A 22,422-nucleotide genomic window follows, 5' to 3' on the forward strand; every position below is an offset into this window, starting at 1 on the left:
TTTACTTATCTACTTGTAATACCCCCTATCGCCAATAGAGGGCGCCGCAGACCACATATGTAGGTCACTTTTCCTATGATTGCGTCAGTCTGGAGTTAATCAGCAAAGCAGATCTCTGTAGAGCCCCCTTTCTCAAACTATGGGCCGGGGACCGGCACCGGGCCGCGAAGGAATCCCTGCTGGGCCGCCACAAAATAACTGTCTTTAAAAAAATATAAGCTATATATATTTGATATTTTAATTTAAATAAATAACTGTATTCAATTCAATGGATCTGTGAATGTTCTCATTCATCCAGGTCATGGTTATCCAAAGGGTTGAATCAAGTGCAACTGGACTTGGTATATATCCGTGAAGACGTTTCGCCTCTCATCCAAGAGGCTTCCTCAGTTCGTGCGTTTCTGACGAGACCAAGCTAGTCTGACTGGCTGGTGATGAGACTCAGTATTTATCCTCTTGGAGTCGTTGTCAGAGCTATCGATATGCGTGGCTCTTTGTGTCCCGATGTTTACCAACGCCCGTCGCTAACAGAGCCATAGGTATTCGTGGCTCTTCATCTCTACCCAGGAGACTCAAGAAGCCTAGCCTCCAAGAACAACAGTCGTTCACTAACGGCTCCAACGACTCTCATGACCACTTAACAATGAAGTCGAAATCAACACCCCCAACGACCGTCGCTGCTAAACAAATACAAATCAATAGCTCCGATAACGACGGGCGCGGCCATGACATCGGTACACGAAAGAGCCACACATATCTATGGCTCTGTTAGCGACGGGACATTTTTCAGACGAATGACAAAATCGCCGCATTCAAAAAAAAGCTCTCCGTCTGGAAAACTCGAATTGGCAAGGGAGTTTATGATGTGTTCCCATTATTTTCTTCTCTGGCTGATGAGAGTGAGGCGGATTTGAGCCCCATGCGCAAATTTATGGGAGAACACCTGAGCCAGACTTTGCTCAAATTTGAGGAATACTTCCCATCACAATCTGACGCACGCACTGGAAATCAATGGATGCGTGATCTGTTCACCGCTGCCGAGACCAGCACATTATCTGCCACTCTCGAGGAGGACACACTTGTGGAGCTGTCATGTGACGGAGGGTTGCGCGCTCGTTTCAATACTATGCTGCTTTCAGAATTCTGGCTGGCCTGCCGAGGAGAATACCCGCAACTCAGTGAGACGGCAGTGAAAATGTTGCTCCCCTTTCATTCCACCTATCTGTGCAAGTCCGGCTTCTCAACTCTTGCTGCGACAAAGCCGACATACAGGAATAGACTGGCTTCTGAAAACATCATGCCTGTTTCCCTCTCCTCCTTTCCCCCTCGGTTTGACCTACTGGTTTCAAGAAGACATGCGCACCCATCTCATTAGGTGAGCACATGAATCAGACATTGATTATATTATGTTTTTTTAAGACTAATTTGATTTATATTGTTCCTCTTATTCTGTCTCTCCCTATACCCTCTCTCTCACACACATGCACACACCTTTTTATTAAATAGCCTATTGATTTGGTCACCTGACAGCAAAATGATTTGAAGGAATGTCAGTCATGTGTGAAGGTGTTTGTTTAATTTATTTCGTTTTTAAAGCTAATTAGTACCTGTCAGTTACTGCAGGGAAAGATGAGGTCCAACAGAGAGACAGCCAACTCAACCAACAGAGAGACAGACAACAGAGAGACAGACAACTCAGCCAACAGAGAGACAGCCAACTCAGCCAACAGAGAGACAGACAACTCAACCAACAGAGAGACAGCCAACTCAGCCAACAGAGAGACAGACAACTCAGCCAACAGAGAGACAGACAACTCAGCCAGCAGAGAGACAGACAACTCAGCCAATAGACGGACAGACAACAGACAGACAGACAACTCACCCAACAACAGACAAAAGACAGACAGACAACAGACTTTCAAATAGACATGATGTGGTGCGGACAAGAGAGACAGACACAATTCTATAAATATAGCCTACATTTAAATGATTAAAATGTTTTATATAATAAAATACATTGAATAAAAAAATAGTCTTTTTTTCCCCCAAAAAATTACGTAAGTGGTCCCCAGAGGTTGAGGGCCATGGATTACTGGTCCCCGGGACTAAAAAGTTTGAGAAAGGCTGCTGTAGAGGACGTTATTCCAGACATCGACAAAAGAAGATAAAGATAACCCTTTAACTTCAAGTTTGTTTCATAAAACCTGTTGTATTAACACAGGAGAAGTGTCCGACTGTGAACAGTCCACCCTGTATTGTTTTTTTTTCTGAGTTTAATCGAGCGAAAGCTCTGGTTGGGTTTTTTTGTGGACTCGCCAAGTCTTGAACGGCGAGCCAGGACCCCCGAGCGCCCTTGCTCGAGTCTGCATGCACGTGCTCCACCCGGCATGCTCTCTTCAGACAGCAAGTTCTCAACTCTGCATGCGCCAGGAGCAGTACCCTCATTCGCGCCAGGCGGCAACAACGTGCAGGATGCAGCTAAGCAAACTTGAGCTCTTTTCCAAAATCACACTACCCGGGTAGATGGGACATTTATTGACTTTTATTTTACTTTCAAGGTTGCAACCGATTTAGTCATAGGACTTATAATGTGTACTATATATATGTGTAACCGGTTATTTTCTTGCCCGGTGCGGGATTCGATACGGGGTGTACTGCACCACAAGGCAACATCACTAACCGTCGGCTAAAGGGTCAGACCCGTTAGCTAGGGGCTAATGTGTCTTATTAGTAGTTTACAGTCGTCACCCTCCCCGGAAGCGCGCCCTCGTGCTTTGTTTTTCCCGCAATCCGAAGAGACTTCTGAGGATCTGCACACTTCCGGATCCCACCGCTGCCACCAATGTAACCGGTTATTTTCTTGCCCGGTGCGGGATTCGATACGGGGTTTACTGCACCACAAGGTGACATCACTAACCGCTCGGCTAAAGGGTCAGACCCGTTAGCTAGGGGCTAACGTGTCTTATTAGTAGTTTACATATGTTTGATATGTTTGACCTTATTGAGAAGGGATTTGAATATTGATCATATTGATAATAAAAGACCGGCATTTAATACTTTTTTCTAAAACCTCATCAGTGTGCCTTTTATACTCCTAGAGTCAACCTAGAGTCTTAGACCCTTTACTAGACAGTTTAACCGATTCAGTCCTGATAAGAATTACTTGGTTAGATATCTTGGCCCAAATAGAACTTGTTACATATATATATATACAGTGCATCCGGAAAGTATTCACACCCCTTCACTTTCCCCACATTTTGTTATGTTACAGCCTTATTCCAAAATGGATTAAATTCCTTTTTTTCCACTCACCAATCTACATACAATACCCCATAATGACAAAGCGAAAAAGGTTTTGTAGAATTTTTTCCAAATTTATTAAAAATAAAAAACTGAAATATTGCATGTACATAAGTATTCACACCCTTTACTCAGTACTTGGTTGAGGCACCCTTGGCAGCGATTACAGCCTCAAGTCTTCTTGGGTATGAAGCTACAAGCTTGGCACACCTTTATTTGGGGTATTTCTCCCATTCTTCTCAGATCCTCTCGAGCGCTGTAAGGTTAGATGGGGAGCGTCGCTGCACAGCTATTTTCAGGTCTTTCCAGAGATGTTCAATGGGGTTCAAGTCTGGGCTCTGGCTGGGCCACTCAAGGACATTCACAGACTTGTCCCGAAGCCACTCCTTCATTGTCTTGGCTGTGTGCTCATGGTTGTTGTCATGTTGAAAGGTAAACCTTCGCCCCAGTCTGAGGTCTTGAGCGCTCTGGAGCAGGTTTTCATCAAGGATCTCTCTGTACTTTGCTCCATTCATCTTTCCCTCGATCCTGGCTAGTCTCCCAGTTCCTGCCGCTGAAAAACATCCCCACAACATGATGCTGCCACCAACATGCTTCAATGTAGGGATGGTATTAGCAAGGTGATGAGAGGTGCCTGGTTTCCTCCAGACGCAATGTTTGGCATTCAGGCCAAAGAGTTCAATCTTGGTTTCATCAGACCAGAGGATCTAGTTTCTCATGGTCTGAGAGTCCTTTAGATGCTTTCTGGCAAACTCCAAGCGGGCTGTCATGTGCCTTTTACTAAGCAGAGGCTTCCGTCTGGCCACTCTACCATAAAGGCCTGATTGGTGGAGTGCTGCAGAGATGGTTGTCCTTCTGGAAGGTTTTCCCATCTCCACAGAGGAACGCTGGAGCTCTGTCAGAGTGACCATCGGGTTCTTGGTCACCTCCCTGACCAAGGCCCTTCTCCCCCGATTGCTCAGTTTGGCTGGGCAGCCAGCTCTAGGAAGAGTCCTGGTGGATCCAAACTTCTTCCATTTACGAATGATGGAGACCACTGTGCTCTACAGGACCTTCAAAGCTGTAGAAATTTTTTTGTACCCTTCCCCAGATCTGTGCCTCGATACAATCCTGTCTCGGATGTCCACAGACAATTCCTTTGACTTCATGGCTTGGTTTCTGCTCTGACATACACTGTCAACAGTGGGACCTTATATAGACAGGTGTGTGCCTTTCCAAATCATGTCCGATCAATTGAATTTACTACAGGTGGACTTCAATCAAGATATAGAAACACCTCAAGGATGATATGATCAGTGGAAACAGGATGAATCTGAGCTCAATTTTGAGTGTCAAAGCAAAGGGTGTGAATACTTATGTACATGCAATATTTCAGTTTTTTATTTTTAATAAATTTGCAAAAAATTTCTACAAAACCTTTTTCACTTTGTCATTATGGAGTATTGTGTGTAGATTGATGAGAAAAAAAAAGGAATTTAATCCATTTTGGAATAAGGCTGTAGCATAACACAATGTGGGGAAAGTGAAGGGGTGTGAATACTTTCCGGATGCACTGGAAATATATCTTTTTTTTTATAGCTCAAAGTTGTTAAATGGCAGAACAAGCTTGTTTCATGCTCAATGCACTCATCAGCGGCAAAATATATCTTTGCTCCTGAATTGTTGAGCTCTTTTTTCTACATCGAACGTTTCATTGCAACATCCTGTGGACTTGAGCACTTTTATCAACACCATTGACAGTTTCCAAAAAAACCCCCCGCTATATATATACACTACCGTTCAAAAGTTTGGGATCACATTGAAATGTCCATATTTTTGAAGGAAAATCACTGTACTTTTCAATGAAGATAACTTTAAACTAGTCTTAACTTTAAAGAAATACACTCTATACATTGCTAATGTGGTAAATGACTATTCTAGCGGCAAATGTCTGGTTTTTGGTGCAATATCTACATAGGTGTATAGAGGCCCATTTCAAGCAACTATCACTCCAGTGTTCTAATGGTACAATGTGTTTGCTTATTGGCTCAGAAGGCTAATTGATGATTAGAAAACCCTTGTGCAATCATGTTCACACATCTGAAAACAGTTTAGCTCGTTACAGAAGCTACAAAACTGACCTTCCTTTGAGCAGATTGAGTTTCTGGAGCATCACATTTGTGGGGTCAATTAAACGCTCAAAATGGCCAGAAAAAGAGAACTTTCATCTGAAACTCGACAGTCTATTCTTGTTCTTAGAAATGAAGGCTATTCCATGCGAGAAATTGCTAAGAAATTGAAGATTTCCTACACCGGTGTGTACTACTCCCTTCAGAGGACAGCACAAACAGGCTCTAACCAGAGTAGAAAAAGAAGTGGGAGGCCGCGTTGCACAACTGAGCAAGAAGATAAGTACATTAGAGTCTCTAGTTTGAGAAACAGACGCCTCACAGGTCCCCAACTGGCATCTTCATTAAATAGTACCCGCAAAACACCAGTGTCAACATCTACAGTGAAGAGGCGGCTGCGGGATTCTGGGCTTCAGGGCAGAGTGGCAAAGAAAAAGCCATATCTGAGACTGACCAATAAAAGAAAAAGATTAAGATGGGCAAAAGAACACAGACATTGGACAGAGGAAGACTGGAAAAAAGTGTTGTGGACGGATGAATCCAAGTTTGAGGTGTTTGGATCACAAAGAAGAACGTTTGTGAGACGCAGAACAAATGAAAAGATGCTGGAAGAATGCCTGACGCCATCTGTTAAGCATGGTGGAGGTAATGTGATGGTCTGGGGTTGCTTTGGTGCTGGTAAGGTGGGAGATTTGTACAGGGTAAAAGGGATTCTGAATAAGGAAGGCTATCACTCCATTTTGCAACGCCATGCCATACCCAGTGGACAGCGCTTGATTGGAGCCAATTTCATCCTACAACAGGACAATGACCCCAAACACACCTCCAAATTGTGCAAGAACTATTTAGAGCAGAAGCAGGCAGCTGGTATTCTATCGGTAATGGAGTGGCCAGCGCAGTCACCAGATCTGAACCCCATTGAGCTGTTGTGGGAGCAGCTTGACCGTATGGTACGCAAGAAGTGCCCATCCAACCAATCCAACTTGTGGGAGCTGCTTCTGGAAGCGTGGGGTGCAATTTCTCCAGATTACCTCAACAAATTAACAGCTAGAATGCCAAAGGTCTGCAATGCTGTAATTGCTGCAAATGGAGGATTCTTTGACGAAAGCAAAGTTTGATGTAAAAAAAATCTTATTTCAAATACAAATCATTATTTCTAACCTTGTCAATGTCTTGACTCTATTTTCTATTCATTTCACAACATATGGTGGTGAATAAGTGTGACTTTTCATGGAAAACACAAAATTGTTTGGGTGATCCCAAACTTTTGAACGGTAGTGTATATATATAGTATAATTTTCAATTGTCAGTGTTAATCTGATAAATAATTTTATATATATATATATATCAGTTGGATCCCATCATACCATTTAGTCAATTATAAGTGGCATACTCAATATGTAGTATAAAATGTATGTAGTGTAGTTCAATATGTAGTAGTTGGAAATGGGGAAAAAACAAAAATTAATCAGAATACTAAGTTATTCTGCGAGACTTGGTAGAGACATGGCTCAGTAGGTAGAGCGGGTCATCCACTAATCGGGTTATTGGTTCGATCCCCAGCTCCTGTGGAGAGTGTATCGAAATGTCCTTGAGCAAGACCTTGAACCCTTAACTGCAGGTTGACAGCTTGCATGGCAGCCTCCTCCAATCAGTGTATGAATGTATGAGTGAATGGGTGAATGTAAGGCATAGACTGTTAAACGCTTTGAGTGGTCGATAGACTAGAAAAGTGCTATATAGTAAATGCAGTCCATTTACCATTTAAGACTTATGCTTTAAATATCAGACAGTATTTGAAATCCAGCTGAATTGGATGGTAAAGAGCAACAGGACCAAATTCATGATTCTATATACTGTTTAACATACCATGGTAAGGTCTGGCCCTTCCTTTGCTAGCAGCAGCGACTCTAGCAGACAGCACAGCGTAGTAACTTTACTAATGTCCACCTGGCCCATGGCCTGGGCACAGCACTTCAACACGAACTGAAGACCATCCTCCACATACTGCTCAAACAGCTTCAGTAGGTATACACGCACTGAGTCTGGGAACTAAGGGAGGAAGGGGATGGATGGAAAAAGAATGGGAAGATGAAAACAAGAATGGATGTAACAACAACAGGAAAATAAGATATTTAGTGGTCTACTACAGGCATATAGACTACCATGAAAAAGAGACTAAAGTAGCTTAGAAACTTCTGGTAGCTACGGGCTAAAATAGAGCGACGTCCACAGGTAGAAAAGAAAATCAATTCAATTTTAATTGAAAATTCTGCAGTTGCTGAAACTTATTCTTTTTTTAATTCTTTATTTTTCACAGCAGTATATATTACAAAATTTATATCAAAACAAAAAGTTTCACTTTCCTCTGCCATTCAGAGTTTTTTTAAACTTACAAGAGAACGTAAAAGTAAATATATATATATATATATATATATATATATATATATATATATATATATATATATGAAAATAAGAAAACTTTAAGAACTTCATACAACCTGGGAGAGGTAATGTGTGTACACAAAACTCTATACGGGAGAGAGGTGATATGAGGATTCTCAGTTTGTGGTAGGGAGAGTGTGTAGGTTCCCAATGCATGATAGGGAAAAGGAGTGTGAGGGTAGAGAGAGAGAATGTATTAAAATGTAATTAATTCAATATCTCCACAAAATCATTTAGATATTCAGAGAGGAAAAAGTGAACGGTGTACGTCAGTTGAAAGGGAAGGCCCATTCTCTTTTTGATGAGAGCAGGCTAAAAGAGTCACAACCAATGTTACATCAACTTTGGGGCAATGTGCTGTTTTTGTTGTTCATGCTGACACTGGTGTTCAGCATAATGTGATGCAATGGTTATTAGGAGCGCCTCAACAGTAACATTACTATTGATGTACCAACACACATATCTGCATACACGCAGGCATGCAAAGCTCCATGAATGCACAAATGTGTGTGCATGCACGCACGTGTACACACACACACACACACACACACACACACATGAGATCTGTGCACTCTTACTTTCAAAGCAACTTTCTTCCACTTCCAGTGTGGGAAGATGGCAGTGTGAATTCACGTTTGCAGCAGCCTCTCCCTGTACCGGTGTGGGGAGATGGCGGCGCGAACTTACGTTTCTGACAGCCTCACACAGTACCGTCCATGCAGTGTATTTGTCAATGTCTGCGTCTCAGTTTGTTTTGTGTTTGTTTGATGGCTGGGAGGGCTGGCGTTGGATCGGCTGGGAAAGCTTGGTCTGCTGCATCCTGTGGGTCCAGGGACCACGGCCCTGACCAGAGCTGCACCCAAGAGGTAACACCAAGGGTGTTCTGACAGGACACAGAAACGGGGCAGGCTAAGCTTACTGCTAGCTTTTGCAGACCGGCAGTTCCGATAACACCGAGGGCAGTCTGGCAGCGGCCTCGCCTAGCGTTGACTGTGTTTTAGTGTTGTCGTGTGGAGTGCGGGGAGGTGTGTCGCAGATGTCTGGCTGGGAGAGCTGGCAGTGGAGTGGCTGGAGGAGCTTGGTCTGCTGCATCTGGGGGGCCCAGGGACCACGGCTCTGCCAGAGCTGCGCCCGAGGAGGAAACACCAAGGGCGGTCTGACAGGATGCAGAAGCGGGGCAGGCTAAGCTAACTGCTATGCAGACCAGCAGTTCTTACAGTCATCCTGGCTGGTGTTCGTTCTCTTGACAGTGGAATTTTTGGACTGTGTATGGAAGTACATGAAAGAAATGAAAATAAATTGTTCCTGATTCCTGAAGAGTAGACAGATAAGATCAGTGGTCAGCGTTCTGAAAAATCCAGAAGTGTGTTTGATGATGGAATAATGCTGAAACCCTGGAATATCCTCATGATGACCTGGGTGGAGAATTATAATGCTACTATGAGCTTGTCATGTGCCAAATCGAAATGGCAACTGCTCTACAAGCAAAAACCTTGGCTACTTCTGTGAGTATCTTGTTTGATTTTGACAAACCTGTATCTTGTAACATAACAATTATGAAAAAAAAGTACATCAAGTACACCAAAGGGGTATATTACCATTTTGCCAAGACTACTGATCCATGTTTGGACATAGGGCATCCACTTGAGCTCTTCTGGGTCAATATAAACCATTCCACAGCGACTGACCGTAGCTGGGGAGGCCACCACCAAGTCTTGGACCTGGAAAAAAAAAACACTGTTTACAAACCTAAGATTAACATCATATATCTTATATTTCAGGGTGACTTGGCAAGCCTTATTTGAATACTATGCCAACTCTTTTTTTTTTAAATCAATCAGTAGTCTTCCTTTTTAATCTAGTTTATGCACACCATCCACTATCTAAACCACTTATCCTGCTCTCAGGGTCACGGGCATTCTGGAGCCTATCCCAGCAGTCATTGGGCGGTAGGTGGGGTGACACCCTGGACAGGGCCAACACAGACACAGACACCGACACACACCGACACACACACACACCCACACACACACACACACACACACACACACACACACACACACACACACACACACACACCTAGGGACAATTTAGTATGGCCGACTCACCTGACCTACATGTCATTGGACTGTGGGAGGAAACCGGAGCACCCGGAGGAAACCCACACAGACATGAAGAGAGCATGCAAACTCCATACAGAGGATGGCCCGGGACAACCCCCAAGGTTGGACTACCCCGGGGCTCAGACCCAGGACCTTCTTGCTGTGAGGTGGCTGCACTAGCCACTGCGCCACCGTGCCACCACATTTATACACTACATTTAAAAAAAATTTTTTGCTGTCAATGCAAATGTTTTGGTAACTGTAAAGCCACGATGCCCTTGAGGATGGTATCACAAAAGATTTAATCAGTTCATCTGGAAACATTTATTGAAAGAGAAATGTTTCATCACTCATCTGAGTGACCTCTTCAGTCTCATGAGACTCTCATTGTGTCCAGATGAACTGATTCAACCTTATGTGATTTTCTTACCTGGATTATTGACAAAGCTCAGCGTTTTCAGTTTTTACCGATTTTTACTGAAAAATACCCAGATTTTTTAAAAGGAGCATATCGGTTTAAACTGATTTTCACCCGGATTTTATGTTTCCAGGGATCCAAAAGTTGTTCCTGTTCATGTGAGGTTATGTAACAGTATCCTCTTGTGGCGAAATTCGGCATGCTGGATGGCTTTGAAAAATAAAAACCGAAAACGCTGAGCCTTGATTATTGAGCATCAAGACACTGGAGGATGGTATTTACTCTAATGGGGACTATGGAAGGGGGAGGAACAGTTCTTAAACTCAAGTTAGCCTCTAAGTTTAAAAATAACTGAATTCAAATCCGTACTTTGAAGGTCAAGCATAAAATAAACTCCAATTTTAATTTTATAGCTTGTGTGAACTTATTTAGGGCTTTTGACAAGGACTGCTGCTGTAGAACCCTTTATATATGGTGGCAATACCTGCTTGGTGGCTATACACAACCTCGTATTTAAAGCCATAAACCATTAAATTCATGCCTACCTGACTTAACTGTGTACAGTATGGGTGATATGACTTAAACATACAAACTGTTGGCCCAGCAAAACATCAAACAGCCTCTTTCCTCCCTTTGCCTAACCTCAAACACCATGTGTATGGATGGGGTGAGTTTAATTCGCTCGCTGTTGGCCAGACAAAGCATCTTGTTATCATCCAGAACGGTGTTCATGTTTTCGATCCACAGCGCATCCACTGGCCCATCACTGATGATCCACTTGTGGTTGTTACTGGTGTCATTGACCGCCGCACGCACACTCAGCGCCATCAGGCCGTCACGCCATTCAAGAGTTTGTGTGTTAACCTTGAGAAAGAGGTTTGTGGCATATACATGAGTGAAGAAAGAGAAAGAGAGAGAGATAAATACTTTAAGCAAGATACACACAACAGCAGTGTGGGGAGGCAAAGGGTTTAGTGGAAACTATCTGTGGCAGGAAGGTTTGAGTGTGGGTTCGGGGGGTTGTCAGTAGATGGCTATACTCTAAACAGAAGTCCCACCCACTAATCAACAGGTTAGAGTGAGATGGTTAAGTATGGCCTGCAATTGGTGTGGTTAAGGTTAAGGTAAGGATTGGGGAGGAACGTTCATCTTTTCAAGCATAGCCATCTATAGGTGACCATATACACCTTATTTCAACATGCCCACTTTCAAAAGAGTGTTTCTTCCACCTTGTGTGTTAGAACCTTCGGTCAGCTACTTGGCTAGCTAGCTAGTTAACCAAATTAACAACGGCATCAAACAAAATGAACAAAGTTACATGAGACAAAAAAAGCAATAAGGAGCTCAAATGGGACAACACTACCTCATCCAAGGTTCATAATTCTGTGAGCAGATGGGATGAAAAGGTGGCCTGATGTTACCTATGGCAACATTTTCAATTATTTTGTACTCTTGGTAGTCATAGACAGTTCGGCAGTGAAAAACTATAAAAGTATGGAAGTGTACCAGTACCTACATAGTGGGAAGGTCAGCCGTGGACTCATACACAGAGAGGGTGAATTCATATTTCTTAAAGCCAATATAAACCTGAGTCAAGCCAGTTGCCAGAGTCATTCGGCTCGGGTGCTGCTTACAGCACAGGGAGCTGTGGCTACGATGGGGTGTTCCTGTATCGCTGGCTTAGGAAGATCCTGCAGTCATGCCACAGTGACACTGTGGAAGGTAAGTTTGTATACTGTACGGAGCAATGTTATGTTGATGTGCACAATTCAATGACAGGCACCCAGCCTTTCTCTCCCGTAATCCTGCAAGTTTATCTGTTGTTGTTTCAACTGCATATTGTAGTATACTGATACTAATTGCTTAGCTGGATGATAATCATTAGTAGACCAACAGCGCTACCTAGTGGTGGTTAAGCTAGGCTCTCATATACCCCGGATGTTGACAGCTGCGGCAGTCGGAGAGTTATAATAAAGAGGACCAGACATTGGAAATTGGTCTCCGGCTCAAATCACTGTTATGGATATATTAGCAGTATAAGATACATCCAGATAATATAGAGAATATGTTACACATATGACATTAGCTAGCGTTCCCTCATACTTTTCTACAGTCATATGCTGTGTAAAGGGTAGAAACTACTTACTTGCAACAAGCAAGATTGGAACCAATGGAAACTATAGAGGAGATGGCTCTTTCTTGAGGAGCTGGGAAAAGCATTGGTAAGACCTCATATCCAGAGCAGACAACATATCCCAAGGACCCCAGCTTCTGCAGCCATCGTGAGAAGGATTTAGGAGAAGGATGCTGGTGCCCCACCCACCCAACCAACATACGCACCAACTCCAGTACCTGAAGTAAGTGTGAGTGATGTCGTTGCATGTGTGTGTGTGGTGTGTGTGTGTGTGTGTGTGTGTGTGTGTGTGTGTGTGTGTGTGTGTGTGTGTGTGTGTGTGTGTGTGTGTGTGACTGTCCTACATTGGTCTGCTGTAACTACATGTGTGTATGAGTGAGAGGTGTTGGCAAAATTTCTGATCCAAGTGTTTTCATCATTCTAGGTTGCAGCCGGTGCAACAAGAAGAAGTGATGCAATGTATGTGGACTCAAGGACAGGAAGACACAGTACACATGAATCAAGTGCAAGAAATACATTTGCAACACACACACACTAAAATTCTGTGCCTTCATCACATCAAGAATTTACTACTGAAACAGCATTCTTTATGGCTCATCATCCAAAGTCCTAAACAAACTCCAGTACATCCAGAACTCTGCTGCTCACCTGCTCACCCACTCCTGCTCCCATGACCACATCAGCTATCCTCCAGAACTTTCACTGGCTCCCTGTCCAACAACGGATCCAATTCAAAGTCCTTCTCCTAACTCACAAAGCCCTCTATATTCAGGCCCCCTCCTACCTCACTGACCTGCTGCACTACCATACTCCTTCCCGCAGCCTTTACTCCTCCGATGCCAACCTCCTCTATCCACCACACAGGACCAAGCACCAAACATGGGGTGATAGAGCCTTTTCCATAGATGCCCCCTCCCTCTGGAGCCCCCTCCCCAAACACATCAGAGACTGCACTGATTTGTCCATGCTCAAATCATTAACCAAAGCTCACCTTTTCAGAATTGCTTTTAATGTGTGATTAATGTTGTGTGTTTTGTATTTTTGGTGTGTTGCTTTTATGTTCATTTTAACTTATGTAAAGCGTCTTTGTGTACTGTTAAAAATTTATCATTATTATTATTATTATTGATGTGATATGTAACCCAGCCAATGGGAATGCACATGCAAAAGCCAGTGCATTCTTAGTGCTGGTCCCATGCCTGAATAAATGAAGAGGGTTGCATCAGGAAGGGCACCCAGTGTAAAACCCTTGCCAAATCAAATATGTGGCTCATAAATCAGATTTCCATACCTGATTGCTTAAGTTTTGATTTACCAATGGCCACCACCAGTACTGTTGGCCATCAGGATGCTGGTGGAAACTATGCTACTGTTGGATGAAAGAGAACGAGAGGGGGAAAGCATGTCCAGAGGCAGCCGGAAAATAGGAAGGGTAGGAGTGTGGAGGTGAGAGTCGGAACTTTGAATGTTGACACTATGACTAGTAAAGGGATACAGCTGGCTGATATGATGGAGAGAAGGAAGGTGGATATACTACTGACTGTGCAAGAGACCCGGTGGAAGGAGAGCAAGGTCAGGAGCACTGAAAGGGGGGTTCAAACTTTTCTACCATGGTGCGGATGGGATTAGAAATGGGGTAGGGATAATCCTGAAGGAAGAGTATGTGGAGAGTGTGTCAGAGGTAAACAGAGTGTCAGACAGAGTGATGAGTACAAAGCTGGAAACTGAAGGTGTGATGATGAATGTTGTCAGCACATATGCCCCACAAGTTGGGTGTGAGATGGAAGATAAAGAAGAATTCTGCAGCCATGAGCTGGATGATGTGGTGGAGACTGTACCCAAGGAGGAACGAATGGTGATTGGAGCGGAATTCAGCAGGCATGTTGGTGGAGGGAACGGAGGTGATGGGTAGGTATGGTGTCAAGGAGAGGAATGTGAAAGGACAGATGGTGGTGGATTTTGTATTTTGTATAAGAGTGGATGAAGGTGCACACAGGTGGACTATGTCTTATGCAGGGGGTACAAAGAGATTGGAGACTTTAAAGGGTTGACAGGGGAGAACGTAGCTAGGCAGCATCGGATGGTGGTCTGTAGGATGACTTTGGAGATCAAGAAGAGGAAGAGAGTTAAGGTAGAGCCAATGATCAAATGGTGGAAGTTGAAGAAGGAAGACTGTTGTGTGGCATTGAGGGAGGAGCTAACACAGGCTCTGGGTGGTAAAGAATTGCCGGATAGCTGGGCAACTGCTGCAGAAATAGTGAGGGAGACAGCTAGGAAGGTACTTGCTGTATCATTTGGACAGAGGAAGGAAGACAAGGAGACTTGGTGGGGGGATGAGGAAGTACAGGAAAGTATACTGAGGAAGAGGTTGGCAAAGAAGAAGTGGGATATTCAGAGAGATGAAGAAAATAGACAAAACTACAAGGAGCTGTGGCATAAGGTGAAGAGAGAGGTGGCAAAGGAAAAAGGCATATGGCGAGTTGTATGAGAGGTTGGACACTAATGAAGGAGAAAAGGACTTGTACCAACTGGCTAGACAGAGGGACCGAGCGGGGAAGGATGTGCAGCAAGTTAGGGTGATGAAGAATAGAGATGGAAATGTGCTGACAAGTAAGGAGAGTGTTTTGAGAAGGTGGAAGAAGTACTTTGAGGGGCTGATGAATGAAGAAAATGAGAGAGACAGAACGTTGGATGATGTAGGGATAGTGAATCAGGAAGTGTGGTGGATTAGCAAGAAAAAAGTGAGGGCAGCTATGAACAGGATGAAGAGTGGAAAGGCAGTTTGTCCTGATGACATATCTGTGGAAGGCATGGAGATGTTTAGGAGAGATTGCAGTGGAATCTGAGATTTTTTAACACAATCTTGGAAAGTGAAAGGATGCCTGAGGAGTGGAGAAGATGCATACTGGTACCAATTTTCAAGAATAAGGGCGATGTGCAGATCTGTAGCAACTACAGAGGCATAAAGTTGATCAGCCACAGCATGAAGATATGGGAAAGCGTAATAAAAGCTAGGTTAAGAGGAGAGGTGATGATTAGCAAGCAGCAATATGGTTTCATGCTAGGAAAGTGCACAACAGAAGCGATGTTAGCTTTGAGAGTGTTGATGGAGGAGTATAGAGAAGGTCAGAAGGAGTTACATTGTGTATTTGTGGATTTAGAAAAAGATTATGACAGGGTGCCACGAGAGGAGGTGTGGTATTGTATGAGGTAATCAGGAGTGGCAGAGAAGTATTTAACAGTGGTGCAGGATATGTATGAGGGCAGTGGGACAGTGGTGAGGTGTCTGGTTGGAGTGACGGATGGGTTTGAGGTGGAGTTGGGATTACTTCAAGGATTGGCTCTGTGCCCTATCTTGTTTGAAATGGTGATGGACAGGTTGACCATGTGATCAGGCAGGAGTCTCCATGGCCTATGATGTTCGCGGATGACATTGTGATCTGTAGTGAGAGTAGGAAGCAGGTTGAGGAGAGCCTGGAGATGATGATGTATGCACAGGAGAGGAGAGGAATAAAAGTCAGTACCAGAAATATGGAATGCATATGTATAAATGAGAGGGAGGACAGTGGAATAGTGAGGATGCAAGGAGTAGGGGTGGATGTGTTGGTTAATGGTTGATGTGTTTAAATACTTGGGGTCAACTGTTCAAAATAACGGGGACTGTGGTAAAGAGGTGAAGAAGAGAGTACAGACAGGGTGGAGTGGGAGAAGAGTTTCAGGAATAATTTGCGACAGAAGAGTATCAGCAAGAGTGAAAGGGAAGATTTATAAGATGTTAGTGAGACCTGCTTTGTTGTATTGTTTGGAGATGGTGGCACTGATGAAAAGACAGGAGGTGGAGCTGGAGGTGGCACAGTTGAAGATGCTAAGATTTTTGTTGGGTGTGACAAAGAAGGGCAGAACTAGGAACGAGTATATTAGAGGGACAGCTCTGGTTGGACGGCTTGGAGACAAACCAAGAGAGGCAAGATTGAGATGGCTTAGACATGTGTGGAGGAGAGATGCTGGGTATATTGGGAAAAGGATGCTGACGATGGAGCTGCCAGGCAAGAGGAAGGCCAAAGAGGAGGTTTATAGATGTGGTGAGGGAGGATATGTAAGTGGTTGGTGTGACAGAGGAAGATGAAGAGGCCAGGAAGAGTTGGAAACAGATAATCTGCTGCGGCGACACCTAACAGAAGCAGCCAAAAGAAGAAGAAGATTAATGTGATGTGTAACCAGGATGAATTTGTGTTCAGTGGGGCTCATTTATAATTTCCAAAAAATGCTGCATGAAATTATCTTTCCAATTTGTTCAGTTGAAAGCAATAAACATCAAAAGTGATGAAAACCTTGTTTCATTTAAATTTGTTCAAGATAAACAATATATATTTCACACATCTTGATTACAATTGATTTTTATACAAAAATCACATTTTATCACAAAAAACGAATAGCACTTTCATTAACAAATTTGATCTAGCACAGGTAAATGGCAAATATTAACAATATTTGCCTAAGTTGCTTGTAATAGAGACAATAATTTGTTATGGCTGCATTATTTTAAATACCCCAAAATTTCATGGGTCCACCAGGCCCGCGAACACTGGGAGAAAAACAAAAACACAAACACCATACAAGAGTTATGTTTAGTGCTTTCAACCACAGACATGGGTCCTTTTCTTTGGCGGTGGACATAAGTTGTATGGTGCCTCTCGAACTCCGATCATTAAGGTGACGAGAGACTGGGAGTACCAGGAGTAGCTCATCTGAGCATCGAGAAACACCTGTGACTAGTTAACCTTTATATTTGTGTATGAATAATGTTCTTATTCATCCATCTGGCTGCCCATTTTTCCCTCTCCATACCTCTCCATAGAGCTCCCCCATGGTGACAGACTTGGGGTTGAGGACGCAGGTTTTGACCGGCTGGAAGAAAGAGTTTTTGGCTCCATGTCCTGTTCGGTGGAGCATCTCCAGAGTGTCTGCCAAGATGGTATAGACAGTGGTCTTTCCTCCACCTGTGGGCCCCACCAACATTACACCATGCCGCACTATCATGGTCTCATATAGTTGGATCACCTTGCAAAAGAAGAGATAAAAAACAGAAAATCAGATAGAGGTTGGTAAATGATGGAAAGGAATAGAAAATGTTATCAAATATATTCCATTTGAAAGACAGGGTTGGAAAGATTTGTTCTAAACACCTAAATGTGTACTTGATGTATTTTCCATTAATCAATTTGCAGGTGAATGTGCTAAAAAATAGGCATTTTAAAGTAAAGCTATTAATCTTCTTAATAGCCGAACAAAACAGAACAAAATACTAGACATATATTCTTCCACTAGTACCTTATTGGTCATGCTGGCCAGAGGTTGGAGGTTACGCTTGACGAGGGATTCAAGTATGGTAGAGTGTAACACACCGTAGTCATGCTCCGGGATAGACACATCAGGAAACAGGTCTGATAGAATACCTCTGAGGGAATGGGAGTGCACCCACAACACATATGCTGACATTTGAATACTCTACTTGGAGTTTAGTTTAGTTTTGTTTTGTTTTATCTTTAACAGTTTCTCATAACCCATGATCATATATTCATGTGGACAGTCTTGCAAATGGAATTTCAACTTATGGCGTGTCAAACCTTAAAAGAGAGCTGTTTGTCTAATAAACCCTGAGAAAAGGGGAATTGTTTCCTCTATGCCCCTCCCTGAGAGTGCCTGAACTTTGTCTTACCTGGTTTTGGACATACTCATGGCAAAGGTGTGAGAGTAAAAGTTGTTTTCCATGTGTACTGTTCAGATGACTTTCAGAGAAACACAACTAAGGACAGGATTTTGTGCATGTCCATCCATCCGTCCGTCCGTCCATCCATCCATCCATTACCCAAGCCGCTTATCCCAATCGGGGTCGCGGGATGCTGGAGCCTATTCCAGCAGTCATTGAGCAGAGGCAGGGAGACACCCTGGACAGGCCGCTAGGCCATCACAGGGCCAACACATTCACACCTAGGGACAATTTAATATGGCCAATTCACCTGACCTACATGTCTTTGGACTGTGGGAGGAAACCGGAACACCCGGAGGAAACCCACGCAGACACAGGGAGAATATGCAAACTCCACACACAGTAAGATCTGGGATGACCTCCAAGGTTGAACAACCCCGGGGTTCGAACCCAGGACCTTCTTGCTATGAAGCGACCACGCTAACCACTGCGCCGCCAAGGATTTTGTGCATGTACGTGTGTGTATTCATGTTTGTGTGTGAGCATGCTTGCTCCTTAGCTGCTTTAGTATTTCTTATGGTGATGACAGATAGCAACTTGATGTGTGGGTGTGTTTATGTGTCTGTGTACACGGGTGTTTGTGTATCCATATTTGCTCATGGTTGTGTTTGCCATCGGCCTTACCCAAACAGCACAGCATCATTGGTCAGAAACTTGGGAAGGTTAGAGTCCCTCAGGGCTCTGATAAGGACCACATCCTCACTGAGTTTGGGGTTCTCTCTTTTTAGAGACCTGAGGTTAGATATATAGAGAGTATTACATTACATTATATTACATTACATTACAGTCATTTAGCCGACGCTTTTGTCCAAAGCAACTTAAAATAAATGTATTTAATGTACGAAATCAGGAGAACTACTAGTCATCAGAGGTCATAAGTGCATCTTCTCTCTAAATAAGCATCTAAGAGCAAAACCAGTGCTAAAGTAAAAGCACAAGAAAGAGATTTTTTTTCTAAAATGAGTGAATACAATAAGTGCTAAGAGCAAGTAACAGGGTAGTAGTTCTTGAAGAGGTGAGTTTTCAACCTGCGCCGAAAGATTGGCAGCGACTCCGCTGTCCTGACATCAGTGGGGAGTTCATTCCACCACTGTGGGGCCAGGACAGAAAAGAGATGTGACTGGGTCGGCAGCAGGGGCCTCTGAGCAATGGGGCAACCAGGCATCCCGAGGCAGCAGAGCGAAGTGATCGGGCGGGGGTGTAGAGCTTGACCATGGCCTGGAGATAGGAAGGAGCTGTTTCTTTCGCTGCCCTGTAGGCTAGCACCAGTCTTAAACTGGATGTGAGCAGTTACTGGGAGCCAGTGTAGGGACATGAGAAGGGGAGTTATGTGGGAGAACTTAGGGCGGTCGAACACCAGACAAGCTGCAGCTTTCTGAACAAGCTCCAGAGGTCTGATGGCCGACGCCAGGGCCCCAGCAAGGAGCGCGTTGCCATAGTCCAGCCGGAAGATGACCAGAGCCTGGATGAGCACCTGTGCCAACTCGTCGGTGAGGAATGGGCAAATCCTCCTGATGTTATAGAGGATAAATCTGCAGGAGAGAGCAACTGATGCAACGTTTGCAGCAAACAATAGGTCATCCAGGATCACACCCAGACTCCTCTCAGTCCAAGTTGGCATCACCATGGTGTTGTCAATGGTGATGGCCAGGTCTCGGTGCAGGCAACCTTTCCCCGGGAGGAACATCAGCTCTGTCTGGTCCAGATTGAGCTACTGGTGGTGTGTCGCCATCCACTCCAAGATGTCAGTCAAGCACACATCAGTGCGTGTCTCTACTTGTGTGTCAGAGAGAGGAAAGGACAAGATCAGCTGGGTGTCATTGGGATAACAATGGTAAGAGAAGTCATGCGAGTGAATAACAGAACCCAGGGATGTCGTGGACAGGGAGAAAAGGAGAGGACCCAGAACTGAACCTTGTGGAATGCCTGTAGTCAGTCTGCGAGGCTCCAACACAGATCCCCTCCATGTCACCTGGTAGGAGCGACCTTTCAGGTAGGATACAAACATTGAGAGTGCCGAGCCTGTGACACCCAGCCCCTCGAGGGTAGAGAGGAGGATCTGGTGGTTCACTGTGTAGAACACAGCTGAAAGTCCAGGAGTATCAGGACAGAGGAGAGAGAGTATTACACACCATAGGGTTGGCCTCTCATCTATAAATCACTGGACAACATCGAAGAGACATCTCAAACAGACATCACTAGATACATAGAATCCATATCTCATATAGAAACTAGAAGAGTGCCCTCAGTAGAGTACAGATCCTTTTCACCTAACGGGAGAAGGGAAAATACGGAGGCACTGCCTGCGTACCTCCCCTTCTTCAGTGCTTGGACTTGGGTGAAAAACCAGCTGACGAGTTATCACTCAGTTGTGGTATACAATTTTTGTTGTTGTGAATCACTGCAGCCACAAGAGGTCCTTGATCATACAGTCATAACTGTGCACAAAAATTATTAGGCTGACAGGCCCAGCAGGATGTAAGATTAGCTGCAGACAGATACACGCACATACGGATACAAAAAACAGTATTTTTCCTTCCATTGTAAGACTTTGGCACAGCACCGGAGTCAATTGAATGGGAAATATGGGGAAAAAAAGTTTTTAATATGCAGCTCAAGCTAAAAAATCTACCTAATAAAACCATTTTGCCTGTCAGTCTGTGGATGTGCAGCCTCCTAGGCAGACCCTCACACAAATTTGACCAAGTCTAATATAAACCTGCACTTTCCATAAAGAAAAGGTTTTCTATGTGACCATTTTAGTCTAACCCTAACCCTGTCTTTATTTTCATATTGTAATAAAGCTGGGTATACTGTTTATGCTCGTGCATGCACAACTCACACCCACGGTTAACTCAGATTGGGCAGCGACAAGTATGCAACACTTCCTGTTTTGCCTGCAACGTAGAGGAAGTTATTCTTTTATAACTTTCACAATTCTTGGATCATCAAAATTATTTTAAATGTTAAATCTGAGTCCCACATGTACACACATGCAGGGTTGACTCAGATTGGGCAGTGATAGAGAGCAGTGTTGGTCGAGTGTGCTAGAAGAGCGGGAGGGAGAGGGAGCAGCGCTAGCGAGAACACACACTTTCAAAGGATTTGAATCACCACAACCACAAGAGGTTCTTCATCATACAGTTATAACGGTGAAAAAAATTTAGGCTGATAGGTCCGGTAATTTCCGAGATTAGCCGTGGACAGACAAACACACATATGCACGCATGCACACACACACACGCACACACACATACAATAAAAGCAGTTTATTTGGTCAAATACACATTCCAATATAGATAATTATTTAGATGTGTAGTATTGGTCACCATTCTGGCTCTTGAGGTAGGCACAGGGAGGAGACTTAATGATCTTTTCTTTGTTTTCCTGCTGTTTTCTATTCGACAACTTGGTTGTGCCTTGTGTTTCCTGCACTGTAATTAAACATAACCATAGGAAGGAAAGTTTATCTTGCTACATCTGAATTAGAAATTCCATCCACACTTTAATTAATAAAAGAGATGGCAAAAAATATTGGAACAAAAAGTTGATATTGCTTATTAAGTCTGATTAGATGCATTTATTTATTTATTGCATTTCCATGACAACAGTGAAAAGTACTAATTGGGTAAGAAAGCTATCTAATTCCAAATGAGGATGCAGCCCATATAATAACTAGTAGGCATTTATTAAGAATTAACACCCCAAGCTGCTCTTCAAAGCTAACTGTCTTCATTCTATTAAGATACTATTAGAGGCTGGGCTAAACAAATGGGCCACTGGCGCAAAACAGACTCATTACACATGCAGACATTTGACACAACAAGCTGCTGGCCTGAGCAGAGGCTTCTATATTACACCGTCTGCTCTTCAAAACAGAGTGGCTCAATTTTAGTAGAAATAGGAGTAAAAATCATTGAGATCATTAGAGTGTTTGGATAATGAATGTGCACCTGCTGTGGAACTAACGGACTCAGAAATGCAATATCTAAGGATAGAAGGACAATGAATCACAGGCCAATTATAGTGGTCCCCAGAGCTTTAGCTATTTTATTCATTTATGCATACGAGCAGACAGGGAGTTGTGTTTTGTTTTTTCCCCCTCAAGCTGTTCACTCTCTACGCCTCCTCATTTGTCTACCTCC

The 22,422-nt window shown here is 43.7% G+C and overlaps 1 protein-coding gene across 1 annotated transcript in view; it reads right to left on the bottom strand.

The window, feature by feature from the left end:
- The window catches only part of dnah6 (dynein, axonemal, heavy chain 6), a 197,577-nt gene that overhangs the window by 115,398 nt on the left and 59,757 nt on the right, over positions 1-22,422 (bottom strand). Inside the window, exons 32-37 of the mRNA XM_056280529.1 lie at positions 18,902-19,009; positions 17,839-17,965; positions 17,356-17,568; positions 11,016-11,237; positions 9,452-9,574; positions 7,278-7,460 (exon numbers count right to left, since the gene is read on the bottom strand). Of these exons, the coding sequence (XP_056136504.1) occupies positions 7,278-7,460; positions 9,452-9,574; positions 11,016-11,237; positions 17,356-17,568; positions 17,839-17,965; positions 18,902-19,009 (976 nt within the window). The remainder of the gene's footprint in view (positions 1-7,277; positions 7,461-9,451; positions 9,575-11,015; positions 11,238-17,355; positions 17,569-17,838; positions 17,966-18,901; positions 19,010-22,422) is intronic.

This window comes from Lampris incognitus, chromosome 5, assembly GCF_029633865.1.
Source record: "Lampris incognitus isolate fLamInc1 chromosome 5, fLamInc1.hap2, whole genome shotgun sequence".
Classification (NCBI taxonomy): Eukaryota; Metazoa; Chordata; class Actinopteri; order Lampriformes; family Lampridae; genus Lampris; species Lampris incognitus.